Genomic DNA, 17,333 nt, shown 5'->3' with positions numbered 1-17,333 from the left:
CTTGTTCATATCGAAGCCAGTGATGGTAGAAAATACATCAATTGAAGACATTTTAATGTTAGCCATCAGGAAGTCAGAGGGGAGAAATGATGGAGGAACAGCACCGGAATCATCAAAGGTGGAGTTGGAGGAGAAAGTCTGAGTGAGGAGTTCTGCTTCCTCAGTAGACGCAATAACTACAGAGCCATCAGAGTGGAAAAGAGGAAGGAAAGATGATGAGGTACAGTTGTCAGAAAGGTTCTTGGCAAGGTGCCAGAAGGAGAGGGAAGAATTTGAGTTGGAGAGTTTAGAGCATTATGTACAAATGGAATTGTTTTTAGCAGAAGGATTCAACAGAAAATGGTGGTAGTTGTGGCAGTGGTGGTGGTGATGTTAGCTGTGAAGATGATGGTGATGGTAATGATGGTGGCAGCTGCGATGATGATGGTAGTGGTTGTAGCTGTGGTTGTGGTGGTGTTGGTGGTAGCCATGATGATGATTGTGGTGGTGGGAGCTGTGATGATGGTGGTGGTGGTAGCTGCGATAATGATGGTGGTGGCGGTAGCTGTGATGGTGATGGTGGTAGTTGTGATGATGATGATGATGGTGATGGTGGTAGTTGTGATGATGATGATGATGGTGATGGTGGTAGTTGTGATGATGATGAAGATGATGGTAGTGGTGGTGATGGTGGTGGTGATAGCTGTTCAGAGGCGACTGTCATATGGGCAAGTGTTTTGCGGCCTGATAAGGCCGCGAGGCCTTGTCTTCTTTATACTTAACCTAGAGCAGCTTGAACAGAAGGATTCCAACATACCTGAACTTTTCCTTACAACTAATGATTCTGTTTACTCTGTTTAATCTTTTATCTCCACTGGACTCCTCCAAACACTGCCTTATCACTTTAACCTGCCCTATCACTCCAGTAAGGTCTGAGAACCCTCCCAAGAAGTGACACCTATGACACTTTGGAGCTGCAGACTGGGAGGCCCCTCTGGAATTAAAATTGCTTCCATGGCTGAGAGTCATGTGAGTGTACTTCATGCAGTACGGAGGTTGTTCTTTTGGTTATGGAACCATGTATTCCTTTCTCTCATCTTCTAATGCAAAAAATGCCTTGGTATACTCACACTTGTTCTAATGCAGTTCATAATATGAGGGAGGCACAAAAGATACTTGCACCAATCAACCCCTGCATCTCATCTCCTTTATATTTCTGGCAGGAGGAGTGTTTCTGTATCATTTGTACTAAGTGCTCTGAACTCTGACTCAAAGCCTTTCTGGTCCCTGACACCTTGCCAAACCCATTCTAACAAATTTACTTCATCCTCTTTCCCTCCTCTGTTCTGAGCTGATGGCTAAGTACCTGTTTCTTCCACTGAAAAAGCAGAACTCTTTGCCTAGACTTTCTCCCAACAATTCCACTTCGGACGATTCAAGTGCTGTTCCTCCATCTCTACCCTCCTCTGACTTCCCCATGAGCGACAATGAACTTTCTTTTTAAATGATGTACTTTCTGTACTCACTGCCCTCAGTACTTATAAGGTGTATGGGCTCCAGGGAACCCCTTCTGTTATCAAAAATTGTGCTGCTGTGCTGATACCCTGCCTAGGTAAAATCTTTCACTTTGTCTGACGACTTACACATCCTTCTTGCTGGAAGTTCGCTCTCATACAGCCTGCCCCGAAGAAAAGTGACCGTTCCTAGACCTTTGACTATCGCTCAGTTGCATTAATATCCTTCATTGCTCAAGTTTTCAAATCAGTTTCTAATGAAAAATCTTAAAACACATTTCCTCTCATATTATTTCCAGTCATCAGTATGGGTCTGCCAGGAGGTTATTTTCTCAACCCCCTTTCAGACTTCTGGTCATTCACCTTTCGGGACATGGCAAAAACTTTTCTATTGTATTTGATATCTCAAAGGCATTCGATTGAATCTGACACAAATACTGACCTTCCAAACAGTCTTACAGTTTGTATCCTTGTGTCTGTACTGTATCTTCTTTTGCTTCCTTTCTGGTTGTTCTATAGCTGATGTAGACAGCAACTGGTGTTCCTCAGGGCTCTGTCCTGACACCAACTTCCCTCTGAGCTCCACATCTAACCCTATCCATTCATACATTGGTGATTCCATCTTTCTTATCTCTATCCATTTTTCACAGCATCCACCATAGCAGTTAGTTCATCAATCACTGGATGAGGCTGTGATACACATCATTTCTGACTTGGCTCGTATCTCTCACTACGATGTGAGAAACCTAGTTTTTAATGCATCAAATACTCAGTTCTTACAGTGACCATTCTAAATCTTCCACAGGAATATCCTTTAATATTCAATAATATACAGCTGCATACTGCATCATATTATAATAATCTTGGGGTTTCATTCTTTTGGGACCTATCGTTGAAAGATCACATCATTTCTCTTGCAAAATCTGCTTCCAAGAGAATAGGTGTGCCAAGGCAACTCTGTGCATTTTTTACCCTCACACAGCTATTGACTTTCTACCGGGTGTTATTCGCCCCTGTGTGGAGTACACGTCTCATGTGTGGGGATCTTCTCACAAACAGCTCCTCTAAATAGGGTAGAGTCTCATCAATTAACCTCCTCTTACAGACTTTCTTCAACCTCTCTCTCGTCGTCGCGCTGTTGCATCTTTATCTCTTTAATATCGGTACTTCAGTGGTCATGGCTCTTCTGAAAATCTGCCTGCATCCTCCTTCCATTAAGGGAGGCACGTAGCACCTGTCTGGCAGCTCACTCTTACCTCTTTTCTGTCCGACTCTACAGTATACTGTATGACTGAACTCTCTGTCATTTAAGTATGCAACAGGTCAGCTCTGCAACCATCTTCCTCAGTCTGTATTTTCCTCTACCTATGACCTCCATTGTTTAAGCACAGTGTGACCAGGCATCTTGAAATGAACACATCTAGAATACGGGTCCCGTCCCGTTTGTCTTTTTTTTTTTTTTTTTTTTTTTTTTAGTGAACAACTTATTTCACGCTGCAAGCCTTTGGTTCCCTCTCTGCATAAAATCACACACACACACACACACACACAGCTCAAATCATAACACCGACTCGCGCTCCAAGTGAGGGTGTAATAAAAATATGGGTAGGAAGACGACAGAAAGAGGATGGGAATACAGCATCAGGAAATGTAGTGAGGATAGTGTTAGAGATAACGCTAGCATTGATGGCATTGGTAGAGATGATATTGGTAGTGATAAGATTGGCAGTACGAATGTTTACTTAGGAACTCCAAAGCCTCTCCAGTAGTATGATCGTATATTGTCCCGGATCACATTTTAGACAGTGTATGGATCTCCGTGGGCAGCCCACCCCAGGGGGGGTTGGCTTATGAGGGTCCAGGGCACTGCCAGTATGTCCCAACCCACCCCACCCCATCCATCCTACTCACCAACCCCACTCCACTCCACCCCTTCCCACCCCATCCACTCACTTCACTCCACCCGACCCCATGAACCCCACTCATCCTGTCCACCCTGCCAACCCTACCCTTCCCAACTCACCTGTCTGCCCACCAACCCAACCATCCGACCACCAACCTCCATCAGATGACATATGAATTTACACACACACACACACACACACACACACACACACACACACACACACACAGCTGCTTCTATGGTAAATTAACACATAAGTCCGTCTCCAGTTTCACGCATTCCAGGTCATCTCCCCACCCATCTACTGTATTTTCCCCATATACCAGTTCATGCCACTCATGCATTTTCCTCCGTGGACATTTTTTCCCCTTGAACCCCTGTTTCCCCCTTGGACCCATTTCTCCCATAGCCATCGGAGCCTGCCTACCTCCTTGGACTTATTTCTCCCAAGGACTTTTTTTTTTTTTTTTGCCTCAGGGGGTTGCTTTCCCTTGTGGACTTATTTTTCCCTTGAGAGACCCCACATGACCTATTTTACCCAATGACTTTTTCCCCCTCCATGGACCTATTTTCTCCATGGACCCACTTTCAACCCACAAGGACATACCAAGTCTCCATATGGACCTATTTCCTCCATCACCTTTTTTTTTTTTTTTTTACTTATTGGATTTATTTTTCCACTTGGGCCAAATCCCCCAAGGACGTTTCGCCCACGGGCCTACTTTCTCGAATAGACCTGTTCCAATTTTGGTCCTATTTACCTCATAAGCATATTCCCCAATGAACCTGTTTTCCCCCATCCATGCACCAAGTCATCTATATTGCTATGCAGTGCCCAGTGTAGTATGCTCGTCCCCTGACTTGTCCTATGGAAAGCCACATTAACTTACTCACACACTAAGCCCACTAAACCACTAACTAAGGAAGTCCATGCCACCCTGCCCAACTCACCTGATCACCCAACCTTGCCCACCCACCCACTCTACCTGTCCATCCAACCTACACCAGTCCATCATCTATCCACTGCTAACCCACTCCATCCATCCGCCGCTCACCAAGTCAAGACTACTACGAGACGATTTACACACACACACACACACACACACACACACGCACACAGGGGGAAAGCTGATTTTTACAGTTCAGAACTGTAGAGGAATGGAGGTGATTTTTAATTTTGAGGAAACTTGATTATAGGCAACAGATATTTAAAAATCAAATAATGGTTGACCGAGAGAAAGCTTACAGTTATCTGAATGAGTCATTATTGTGATAATGGTCAAATTCAGTGGTAAATGCTATACTGTACAACTAACCTTGGGCACGAAGGCCACTCTTTAATGTGGCGAATTCCTCCTGAATGTCCAGTTGGTTGTTTCTTACCAGTTCCACCCCCTCCATCAGCAAGGTTATGTTTACCTTCATGGACATCTCACCATCCTCATCATCAGCTTCTGAAATTAAATAAAAGGATCTCTGACACATGGGATCATAGATGCTTGATACTAAATTACCTCTCTTCTAGAAGATGCCTTTCCACAGACGTCTGTGAGATGGTCATTTCATTAACTTTCATGGAAATAAAGTGCATTCTTGACATGTGCATTTCTGCTGGTACTTTATCTCTTCAGTTCAAGCCTTTGTCAATTATTTTTACTTCCCAAGCTTCCGGACTTCTCTGTCCGACATATTCATGTACCATAATTATCGGTCCCTCTTCTTCGTCGTCTTCCATGCCTTCTTTAAACTCATTCGCATAATCTCCTCTTATTACCCTGTTCATCATCTGCATCAGCATCATTCCAAGCCTGATCTAAGTGATGGGATACGAAAAAGAAAGTACAAGAGTTGGAAACCTATCAAACAGCATACCCGAGGAAATGGGTCACATATTCATTTACACAACAGCCAGGCCTTCAAAATACAGGAGTCACCTCACATTCAAAACTAGTTACACCTTTTTACTTTATTTTCTGTATAAAGATGTGTTTCACGTATACCTGCAGATATAATTCTATCCTCTACCAGATAAATAATGGAGTGCAACCCTGTCATGTGCATAGCTGTACATATTTTACTTATCCATTTCGATGTATTTTCAGTTCCTTATCTACTTCAAACTATATTCATCAGACTGCTTGAGTTACGAAGCATTCCCCCATCTTCAGACTCACTATGATGTATCTTTTTCATCATCTTGACTGTATCATTTTTCTCTTTAATTATACCATATAAGCACAATGTTTTCTCCATTTTCATTAAAAGATTCCCTTAATCCAGAGCTTTCACGAATTCCTCTGTTTCTCATCATGTAAAATCTATACAACCCATACACATTTTTACACAGTCTCGTTGCCAAAGCAACTTAACTTTTGAAACTCACACAATACCAAAGTCTTGCATGCATTTGTTAAAAAAGGGCACACACTTCATGCAGTCGTATTGCAGACTCCGTCTTCAAGTCCTCTGTTTTGTATCAGGACCTTTATTGCACCGACAACTATTCTTCCATCAGCAACTCAGCTCTATTTCTTGCACATTTACTTTTCTGTTGTTACCCTAGATATTTAAGCTCTTCCACCAGTTAAGGTTTGACATGTTCACCATTATATCACACTGTTTGTCACCTTTTCCCACAGCAACCACGACTTTCTTCTAACTATGCCACTGCCAAGCAGACAGCATAAATTCTGTTAACTAAAAATAGGTAGCACAGCATTATTTCCATGCATCAACTCAAAAGAACGCCATTCTTTACCATTAATCACCAGCCCCACTGTACTTCCACAACTCGAGTTTGGTCGTTCTCACATACCCTAATGAGGACATCAACCCTTGTCTTGCTCCAGCACCACTACTGAACCACTCATGTAGACATCCACTACTAGCGGTAAATGTAATCATACGTTCTAATTCCTGGGTTCCAGTTGGGTTGCTCCACTAATCCTTTAGCCCATCGACACCTCTGCCTGTTGTGTCAGCGGGAAGATACTAGGAAGCTAATGATTAAAGAAGGTAAGTCTAAGTTTGTCTTTTGTAGAACTAATTAGAAGGCATGAAGTAGACGCGAGGAACGTGTTGAGCGACATTATGCTGGGGTGGGAGGCAGTTGCAGGTCAGGATAGCCTATAGCTTCGGCAGTGTATGTTGAGGAGGTGGACATTGAGACAGTAAGCAAGGTAGACTTATTTTGCAATCAGAGTACTGGAACTGAAACTGAACCTGAGTTACAGGATAAGGGTTTGTTACATCCACTTAAGGGAGGATGTAGGGCTAATTTAAGTAAAAGCAATAGTAGCACAATAGCTGTAATTAAGTCAAGGGTTCTGCAAGAAAAATGCAAGATGAGTCTAGCCTGATAGTTGTCGAGGATTCTCTGATTAGGTATAATTTTCTAGAAGAGTTCTGTGTCGTGTCTAGAGTTTCAGGAGAAAGCGGCATTGCTCCTGGGTGTGACTAAGAAAGACATTAACCCAGTTATTACTACCCTAGGGGACTCGGCTTTTTTTTTTTTATTATTAGTGTGGCAGGAACTAACAGCGTCGCTTAAAGACGACTGTAAACGTGATTGAAAATCTCAGGGACAGCTGAAAAGAGTTAGTTATCTGTGGTTTGCTCCTTAGGTATGATACTGATTCCCTCATTCTCAAGCAGAGTGAACAGAATCAATAACAGGCTAAAAGGTTTAGCTAAGAAGGAATGTATATTGTTTCCCGAAATCCTTACAAAGAAATATATATATATATATATATATATATATATATATATATATATATATATATATATATATATATATATATATATATATATGCAGAGAGTGGCAATACTGGTCAGACATTGATATGGATATATCTGAAGCCAAGACGATCTGGCAGAGTCGTCCAAGCATCCATGACACTCTCGTGGATGCAATATCTCCTGAACCCGTTGACTGATTTCCGCCAAACTTTTGTCAGTGATGAAGTATGTGAAGATGATAACTGATTAGGTCAGCTAGGTCAGGGTCATTTGGGGTTAACTTAGTTTATCCTTGTGAGCGCGATATCTCCTGAACCCCTTGACTGATTTCAACCAAGCTTTTGTCAATGAAAAGGTATAAAAGCATGATGGACTGCATAGATAAGAAAGGTCATGAGGTCAAAGGTCAAGGTCATATGGGTGTGGGCGCAATCTCTTGAACCCCTGGACGGATTTTGATCAAACTTTTGTAAGTGATACAATATGAAGAGGCAATGAACTAAGTAGATCAGCAAGGTCAGGGGGTTAAGTTCAAGGTCATGGGTGTGGGTGCGACATCTCCTGAACCCCTCAATGGATTTTGACCAAACTTTTGTCAGTGATAGAGTATGAAGGGACGATGAACTGATTAAGTTAGTAAGATCAAGGGATCAAAGGTTAAGGTCATACGGGTAAGGGCGCGATATTTCCTGAATCCCTTGTAGGATTGCGAACAAACTTAGTCAGTGATACACTATGAAGGGACGATAAACTGATTGGGTCACCAAGGTCAAGCGGTTAAAGGCCAAGTATTATATGGGGTCGACTTAGTTTACATTTAGTCTCATTTCAACCCACCATGAACCCTGTCATGAATCTTGTATGGCAAGTCCGTGCTTAAGGCTTGGCAGAGGCATACCAAGCGATGCTTTGCGTTGACAGCTCGTGACCCAAGTTCTCAGAGTTTCATTTCATAAAGTCCTTCGTATGAACATGAAACTCTGATGAATGAATGAATCAATTATAGTGTTGATAAGCGGGATTTGCCAGATAGGAAATACTGGAAGGTTTTCAGTATTTCTTGTATTGTTTTCAGTTACGTGTCAGAGTTGCCAGTTGGCCTGCTATTTGTGAGTGGAGGTATTTTGTAAGCTGTACATTAATCCTTGTGCTCTTTTTCTCTATGATGTTTGGAAGTCGTTTAGAGTGTTATGTAATGTAAAAAAAAAAAAAAAAAAAAAAAAAAAACTCTGGATATTTTGGATGTCTCCGAGATGGTAACTGTTGCTTTCCCGAGAATGTAATAGATCATTCTAGTACATAAGGAGCTTAAGGGTGGGGAAGGGACTTGAGGAGTTTCAGTTCAGTTTGGGTTTAGTTCAGTGTCAGTGCAGTTAGTATAGCTCCGGTTCTTGTGAAAGCAGTGCAGTGAAGTGTAGTTGGCAAGCATTAAGTGTAATTGCTTGGTGAATAAAGACCGCGAACTTAAGAAGCCAGTGTTTATTTACCACACCTGAGCCGATCTTGTTGCACACCGAAAGGCTGACCTCAAGAAGAACAACTCACTGGGCAAAGTCCTTCCCAAACTGAACTACTGCCGTTGAAGCCTGCGGCAGTGTGGGACGGGGACGTAACAATAGGTTTCTTGAATCATGTAGTCTGAGTTTCTGGGAAGAGTTTCTTCTCTCGTGTTTGGTAGGGCTTAAGGCCATGAACTGAAAGTACAGTAAACCATAACTAAAGTAAGCAAACCATATTCGGGCCTCAGTTTTTTACAGGCATCATTATTGTCACCTGCATTGACGCTGCTGTCCAGTTGCAAAATGGTATTTTTTGCCGAAGATGGTATTGGCGTGTTTAAATGGCTTTTCAGTCATTCCAGGAGGCTCAGAGTGAGAGTCAAGCTCACATCATGGTTTCGATTTCGAGTTTTTTTTTTTTTTAACTGATGCAAATTTCAAAATGGCCACCAGACAAATCCTTCTCCACAACTTCTCTCCACAACCTCATAGGCATCTAATTTTTGTGTCTAACTGTTGATGTTCTCGGTTCTGGAATGTGATTAAGCATATACAAAGACTATACTGTAACATGCGTTCACATTACACTCGACAGAAAATACTTTCAAAATAGATTATCTCCTGCCATAGTAATAACTGGCAAGAAATCAACTGATATAACAAATTACTTCTTTTTTGTGTGTTAAGGAAATTACAGTTACTAAACTCTCTGACTTCTAAAAGTTTACGAAATTTTTTCCCTTTTAATGCCTCAACAACGATCATGTACTGGATGTATCTGAACCTGTACGCATACAAAATAATTGCTACATTTTCGGTAGAGTTACAGAAGTTTCAGTACCTACCGGGTGCTTATAATATGTAGAAATGAAAATTTCTTGATGGTTTCTTATATCTATTAAGAAGTGGCGTCAATGGTGCACTTACACATCCAGAATTATACATATAAATTACTTATTTGCCACAGGTAAAGCATGTACTCCACACTGCTACTGAAGACAGTCATCAGCTACAAAATCTTTCCAGGAACATTTGCATCAGGCATGAAAGAGAATAAATAAAGTTTAAACGATTTTTGCATTGATGTAACTAAGTACTGTAGATGTAGGCATTATCGTGAAGGTGGTAAGGTTCTGTGGTATGTATGCTACAACTAACCTGGGTCTCGATGGTCACTCTTCAATGTGACGAATTCCTCCTGCATGGCAAGCTGGCTGTCTTTTATCAATGCCATCTCTTCCATCAATAAACTTATGTTCGCTTTCATAGACGTATCACTATTCCCACCATCGGCTTCTGAAATAAAATAAAAGGATTACATCAGAGGTTGACATTTCAAGTAAATCTGATACTTGTCGTCACAGATATTCTCTCTTCTCGAACCACACCAATGCTCTTCTCTAAATAATAACTTACAGTGCCAAGATACTGAGAAATGGGGCAAGGTGTGCTCTGTCTCTCTTTCAGACATCCTGACAGTTGGGTGAAAGTTAAAATCTATTTAGTTCCAACTTTAAGGTATTTTGAGAATATAATATAATATAGGAATCATGATCATTAGAATCAATTCCATGGTCCTTGAGGAATCGTAAAAGTAATCGGTAGAGAGGTGGCCTGCCGTTCTATTGGACCCAGGTTCAAATCCCCGCTGGAGCAGGGAACAGTTTAAGGATTTGAATTTCATTAAATCAGGCTTTACTGATCTACCAGAAGACCCGCCGACATGTCGTAAAATTACCCCCGCTAATACAATACACAAGTCCTGCATGAGACAGCCCTAGCATGTATTCAATATGGACGGTGGGTGTTAGCGCCGAAGTGGTGACATGTAGAGGTGTATGGTATGTAGGAGGACTGCTGGGCCTTGATAGCAGGCTGTGAAGCCTATGCCCAGAGTCGGACACATAAAAAAAAAAAAAAATCAGTTACATTTCCACTAACTAAAGCAGTCGTAATCGTAATCGATTCCACTGCAGAAGTAATCATAATCATGATTACATTATGATTACTTGCCAGCTGTGAAACTCAAGTTTATGCTCTCGACAGAAATTAGCATATAAGGGGGAAATAAGAAAATGAAATAGGCCAGTGCAAGAAATGTGAGTGTGACTTAACTATGAAAATTATATAAATAAAACCTAAGAAAAGTGTATAATCCAAGCGTTACGCTGGTCAAAGGTTAGCAGACAACGAGAGAGCTGAGGACGAGAACTGAACATACCATATTCATTTGCGCTGTTGTGCTCAACAGCTTGGCAACTAGATATTGTAAGGTTGAAAATATAGTGTTCTTTATAATAATAACATTGAATATACCATAGCTATAGTCTTGTGGTTTTGGCATTATCTGAAAATATACTAGGAAATTCTGCTTTCTTTCTGGTAACAAAAAAAAAAAAAAAAGATTTATTATAGTAAATCTACCGACCTGCCGATATAGTGTTTTAAAATGGGAAGAGTGGGTGCCTGGAGCTTACATGAAGGGACCTGCAGGGGTGAAGGCACATGGTGAGTAAGGCTGTGCCTTTCCACGTCATTTCCTGCATAGATAACTTGCACTAACTTCTGCCTCTTGTTATGCCTAATATTCAAAGTCACATTTCAAACAATGAAATCTCTTCTTGATGAGGGCTATTGTTTTCTTCAAAAAATGTAAATTGTCATCATAATCGATTTGAAACCTTTGAAGTTATAATCGTAATCGATTACAAATCTTGAAATATTAACTGTAATCGATTCCATTTTAGTGGTTGGAATCGTAATCGTAATCACAGTCATCCTGACTATTCGTAATCATAGTTGATTTTGCCCCATCAGAACCGTATATAAGAGAGGAGGGTGTGAGTTGGGAGCAGGGCAGTGGAATGGCGGGGGACAGGGCGACGTGGAGGCGATTTGTTTGTGGCCATCTCGAACGGGATTGAGGCGTCTGGCAATAGATAGATAGATAGATAGAACCATGGGGTAGGAGGATGGCCAACTGGGGCCGAACATTTAAGGAAAGGGTAACCCTTGAGCAGCATTATGAGAGCAATAAACCCTGACTATCCCTGGAATGTAAGCCTTTACTGGTCTAATCATGGACGGAGCGCCAAAACTCATTAGACCAGTGGTTCTTCAACTTTTTTGCCCCCTCTCCCCTCCTAATTATGTACAGATCCCATGGCCCCTACCCCTGAATATTTTACCAAACAGTATAAGCAATATGTTGTGTATTTGTATACCATTATACTTCATTGCTTATATGAGTATCTGGATTAATGATAGTCGTTTTTTTCACTCCATTTTAATATGTTATCATTATGTACTGTACTATGTATCAGTTGTAACAGAGACAATATGCATGGAAAACAGATTTAAAAAATTATTATGAAACCAAATTTTATCATACTTTAATGATGATTACTGTCTAACATATTTAGCTACATCACTTATGACACATCCCAGTAATAACCAGTTACTAATGTATTTTATTATCTAAATGCAGCTATTTTCGTTCCATTTTCTTATCCTTATTACCCGTCCATGCCAAGAAAGGGCTCGGGGATGGGTATTGTTTTCACTTGGTTTGTCTGTCTGTCTGTCTGTGAACCACTTCACGCGAAAACTACTGGTGCAATTTTCACTAAAATTACAGAGATGATGGGCTATGATCTGATCACGTGATTAAATTTTGGGCCAAATTGGGCCAAGGCCCAGGTTGTAGGCAAAAAAAAAAAATAAAAAATAAAAAATAAAGTTTTTTCGCCATAACTCCTTTCAAATTCGCCATATCGACATGAAACCAAAACCTAAAAGAACATCTTTCAAATCTGCATCCTATAACATACCTCATTACATCAGGGGGGTCCCAACGCAGTTAGTGGTGAGGGGGTCAATATCAGGTGGGTAGGGCCTGAAAGTTTAAATGGGCATATAATCGTCAATTTTACCCTATTTACTCCAAATCTGATCTGTGATGTGTTTGACTGGTTATCCTGTTGTGTTTATTTGTCAGCACTGAAATGACTGCAGGGGACGGGTTTGCTGTGTCTTGGCACCGCTTCCTGTTCAGCCAGATTCAGCATCATGCAGATAATTTTGATAGGAAATATGAAGTAGAAATAATAATTACTACAAAACCAGTTTAGTTTTTACTCTCAATACAATGCATGGATCATTACTACATCAAAAATAATTATATATACTCCATCTTTATGTGCCATTGGAAAGCAGAAGATGCAGATTACAATAAAACCGTATTTATTATTCACTTTTGTCGCCGTCACAACTTTAACTAGTACGTAACAAAGTCAATGAGACAGTGGATTATAGTCAGTGACCCTGGTGAAGGTATTACTCATCTGTGGGATGGGTGATGCTAGCTCTTTTGGCCAACTAGTCGGGGAATATGTGGTGGTGTTTGGCTTAGCGCACATTGGAGATAGCTTGCCACATCAAGCTTCTTTGTTTTGATTCCAACTAACACTGAAAACCAGTGGTGGGCAGCGCAAACGAAGAAGGACCTTGCGCAAGTGCACGCCAGCGCAAGTGTGTAATCTGACAAATATTTAGCTTGCGCAATATCGCAAAGCGCAAGCGCAAACCATTTGGATATATTTGTGGGAATTACTGTAAAATATTGAGATATTTACATAAAAGAGCATACTTACTTACTTTTATTTATTTTCCATTATTTGTAATTTGCACAAGTGCGCAATCTAATACTTAGCTTGCGCAATGTCGCTAAATGCTAGTGAAAACCATTTGCATATATTGGTGGGAATTACTGTAAAATATTGATATATCTAAACATATTAGCATACTTACTTTTATTTATTGTTATTCTATCTATCTATTGCTAGACGCCTAAATCACGTAAGGGGTGGCAACAAACCGCCTCCATGTCGCCCTGTCCACCGCCATTTCACTGCCCTGCTCCCAGCTCACACCCCCCCTCTCTCATATACTTCTCCACTCCATCCCTCAATCTCATCCTTGGCCTCCCCCTCCCTCTCCCCCCCTCCACCTCACTCACATACACTCCTCGTTAGTCTCTCACTCTTCATCCTCTCCATATGACTACACCACCTCAGTGTGTTTCTCCTAACGCTTCCTATCACATCCACATCCACACCACAAATCTCCTTCACTTCCTCATTTGTCAGTCTCTCCCTCCATGTAACTCCACAGGCTCCTCTGAAATAATTCATTTCCACTGCTCTCACTCTTGACTTCTGTCCCTCCAACAAGGTCAAAGCTTCACTTCCATACATTAGAGCTGGTATCACAATACTGTCATGCAGTAACTTTTTCACTTGTGGAAGTTCAAACAGTCAGAGGAGTGAGCAGGCTGCGAAGTGGAGGGACAGGGAAACAGGCTGTGATTTTGCCAGTTTTACTTTTATCTGCATTTTCTCAAGACGTTTTATTTAATAATTCAATATAGATATACAATAGCATATGCAATTCCTTACAAAAATCATTAAATCATATTATTTAAATCAAATATCCACAGCCTGATAAATTATTAGCCCGTGGATATTTGATTTAAATAATGTTATAATGATTTTTTTATGGAATTGCATATGCTACTATTAATAAATAATGTATTTTTAATTTATTATTGTTTACTAATAATAATAATTTAAACAATATTAAAATACATTATCTCTGTTGGAGCATATTCAGAAATGCTACTACCTTCCGTCCCTCCCGCCTCCCACGACAAGAACCCTCGCGACCCGCCCGAGCCTCCCCCATCCCTTGTCCAGACATACGGAAAGCTCCCAAGACCACGTATCCCTTGGATTGCGTAGTGCACAATGCACAGGACAGGTGCACAAGGCAGGTGTGCAAGCGCAAATTTAGTTGTGCAAGCGCAACTAAACTTGCGTTTGCGCACATGAAAAGGCAGGTGCACAAGTGCAATATTGTGCATGGTCTCGTGCGGTGCGCAATGCGCAAACGATATTCACCAGAGCGCAATGGTGTGCAATTGCCCTTTGCGCAAGTGTCTGCGCACCTGCCCAGCACTGCTGAAAACCCTATTTCATATAGGTAAGTAGATGAAAAGGAGACAATGTAGGGTTCACTGACTGATTTTGTGGTACACTGAAAGATATTTTATCCAAAACTTTCCCAGACCAAGACAGGTAAAATCATCCTTCGCCAAAGAATTAAACTTCAGTTCGAGGAACTCTTCTTGTAAGGCTTCCAGGACATCATCTACTTCCAAGGAAAAGGGGTTCCCTACAAGATGAATTCAAAACTCCTGTCACTGATGTTAGGAAAATAATGATGAAACTCATTTTCTAGTCCTTGAAAGGTGATCTTCGATCTTTGGTTTTAAGGCTGTCACTGAAGTTCTCATTCACGATTTCATCCAGACAAGGAAAAGGATGCTGTGTTCCTCTTCTGGATGTGGCACTTCCATACCTGCAGCTTGCCAGTGAATGTTCCAATTGCATCATAGTGGGCAATCATAGTTGTATCTCTTCCTTGTTACTGCCAGTTCAAGACGTTTAACCCGTGGAGAGCGATCATGGTTCCAATAGGTACCTAGCCCCAAGCGACGACTTGGCCGAAATTTCGAGTCTTACATAACTGGAATACAAATGTGGGCGATTGTGTGTGTGTATGCACCAACGCAAGATCGTGCTAGAAGAGTGAGAGAATAGTTCTGGACAAATGTAGAAGTGTGCATGGAAAAGTTTGGAAGGAATGAGAGAGTGCTTTTGATTGGTGATATGAATGGTAAAGTTGGGAATGTGAAGGTGGATGGAATAGTTGGTGAGTGGGGTGTGCCTACTGAGATAGATGAGAATGGGAGTGCGTTAGTGGACATTTGTGCTGGGAGGGGGTTGGTGAGAGCCAATACCCTCTTCAGGCATAAAATGATCCACAGGTATACATGGCGAGTGATGAGAAGGGTGGGTGGTGAACTGAATGAAAAGAAGGCAATGATTGATTATGTGTGTGTGGATGGAAGGATGCAAAGATGTGTAATGGATGCAAGAGTTTATAGAGGTTGGAGGAGTGGACTTTCTGACCACTACTTGGTGGTGGCCAGAATTAGAATTAAAGTAAGATGGAGGAATAGAAGAAAGGAAAGACGAGAGGAAGGAGTAGTTGCAAGGAGAGTGGAAAGGATACAAGAGGATGAGAAAAAGGCAGAGTATAAGAGAGAAGTGGAGGAACAATTGGGCAAATATGAATTGGAGCAGATGGGAGACGTGGAAGGTGTGTGTAGGATATTTACAGAAGAAATATGTGCAGCATGTGATGTGGTGTGTGGAAGGAAGAGAAGGCGGAGGGGGGTGCAAGGAACAGCGTGATGGACTGAAGAGGTGAAACAGGCTGTGGCACAAAAGAAGAAAGCATACAATGAATGGATGAGAAATATGGGCGTGGAAGAAGTTGGGAGGCGGAAGAGAGAGTTATATGTAGAAAGAGAGAGGTGAAAAGATTAGTAAGAGAAAGTAAGAAGAGAGTGGATGAGGAATTTGGAAGGAATTTCAGTGTAAAGTGGAGGGACTGTAAGAAAATGTTCTGGAAAGAGGTGAAAAGAGTAAGACAGGGTGGAAGTGAAGTTAGCAGGGGAGTGAAAGATAAAAATGGTAGATTACTAGTGGAGAAGGGAGAAAAAGTGAGCAGGTGGAGAGAACACTTTAAGGAATTGTTGAACGTAGACGATGGAAGTAATGCGAGTATAAGTGGCTGGGGAATGGCTGGGAGAAGGAGGGAAGTGAGAAGACAGGAAGAAATCAGTAGGATAGAAGTTGTGGAAGCAATGAAGTAAGTTAAATTGGGGAAAGCCCCAGGAATTGATGGAGTGTGTGGTGAAATGCTGAAGCATGGGGGAGAGATAGTAGTAGAATGGATGTGGAAGATGTGCAGATTGGCCTGGGAGGAAGGTAGAGTCCCGGAGGATTGGAAGTCATGTATAATTATTCCCTTGTACAAAGGAAAAGGGGAAAAAGAAGTGTGTGGTAATCATAGGGGCATTTGTCTTCTTAGTATAATAGGAAAAGTGTATGGTAGGATACTTATTGACGGAGTTAGAGGAAGAACAGAGAAATTAGTTGGAGAAGAACAGGGAGGCTTTTGGAAGGGAAGAGGTTGTGTAGATCAGGTATTCATTCTTAGATCTTTAGTGGAAAAGTTTCTAGAGAAGGGAAAGAAGTTGTATGCGGTTTTCATGGATTTGGAGAAAGCATATGACAGGGTGGATAGACAAGGATTGTGGAAAGTGTTAAGAATATATGGAGTAGATGGGAAGTTGTTGAATGCTGTGAAGAGTATGTACGATGGTGCGAAGGCTGCAATGCGTGTGGATGGTGAACTAAGTGAATTTTTCTCTTTGAAAGTTGGGTTGAAACAGGGATGTGTCATGTCTCCATGGTTGTTCAATCTGTACATGGATGGGGTAATAAAAGAGGTACAAGGTAGGGTAGTGGACGTTGAAGTGGCCCTGGTGAGAGAGGATAGTGTTTGGAAACTCCCTGTACTGTTGTTTGCAGATGATACTGTGTTGTTGAGTGAAGACGAAGGGGAGCTGCAAGGCTTGGTGGATGAGTTTGGGAGAGTGTGTAAGAAATGGAATCTAAAGGTGAATGTAGGGAAGAGTAAAGTGATGGTCTTTGAGAGAGGTGAAGTCAGTGAATGTACAGCGAGGTTGGATGGTGGGGAATTGGAAAATGTGAGTACGTTTAAGTACTT

The 17,333-nt window shown here is 41.4% G+C and overlaps 1 protein-coding gene across 1 annotated transcript in view; it reads right to left on the bottom strand.

Moving 5' to 3' along the window:
• The window catches only part of LOC145413663 (uncharacterized), a 33,745-nt gene extending 18,647 nt beyond the window's left edge, over positions 1-15,098 (bottom strand). Inside the window, exons 1-5 of the mRNA XM_080283320.1 lie at positions 15,051-15,098; positions 11,062-11,120; positions 10,575-10,603; positions 9,792-9,929; positions 4,713-4,850 (exon numbers count right to left, since the gene is read on the bottom strand). Coding sequence (XP_080139446.1) covers positions 4,713-4,850; positions 9,792-9,929; positions 10,575-10,603; positions 11,062-11,120; positions 15,051-15,098 — 412 coding nt within the window. The remainder of the gene's footprint in view (positions 1-4,712; positions 4,851-9,791; positions 9,930-10,574; positions 10,604-11,061; positions 11,121-15,050) is intronic.
• Between the last annotated feature and the right edge of the window lie 2,235 nt (positions 15,099-17,333).

This window comes from Coenobita brevimanus, chromosome 97, assembly GCF_032717465.1.
Source record: "Coenobita brevimanus isolate Jiangsu-jjx chromosome 97, ASM3271746v2, whole genome shotgun sequence".
NCBI lineage: Eukaryota > Metazoa > Arthropoda > Malacostraca > Decapoda > Coenobitidae > Coenobita > Coenobita brevimanus.
This window is presented reverse-complemented; position numbering and strand designations above follow the sequence as displayed.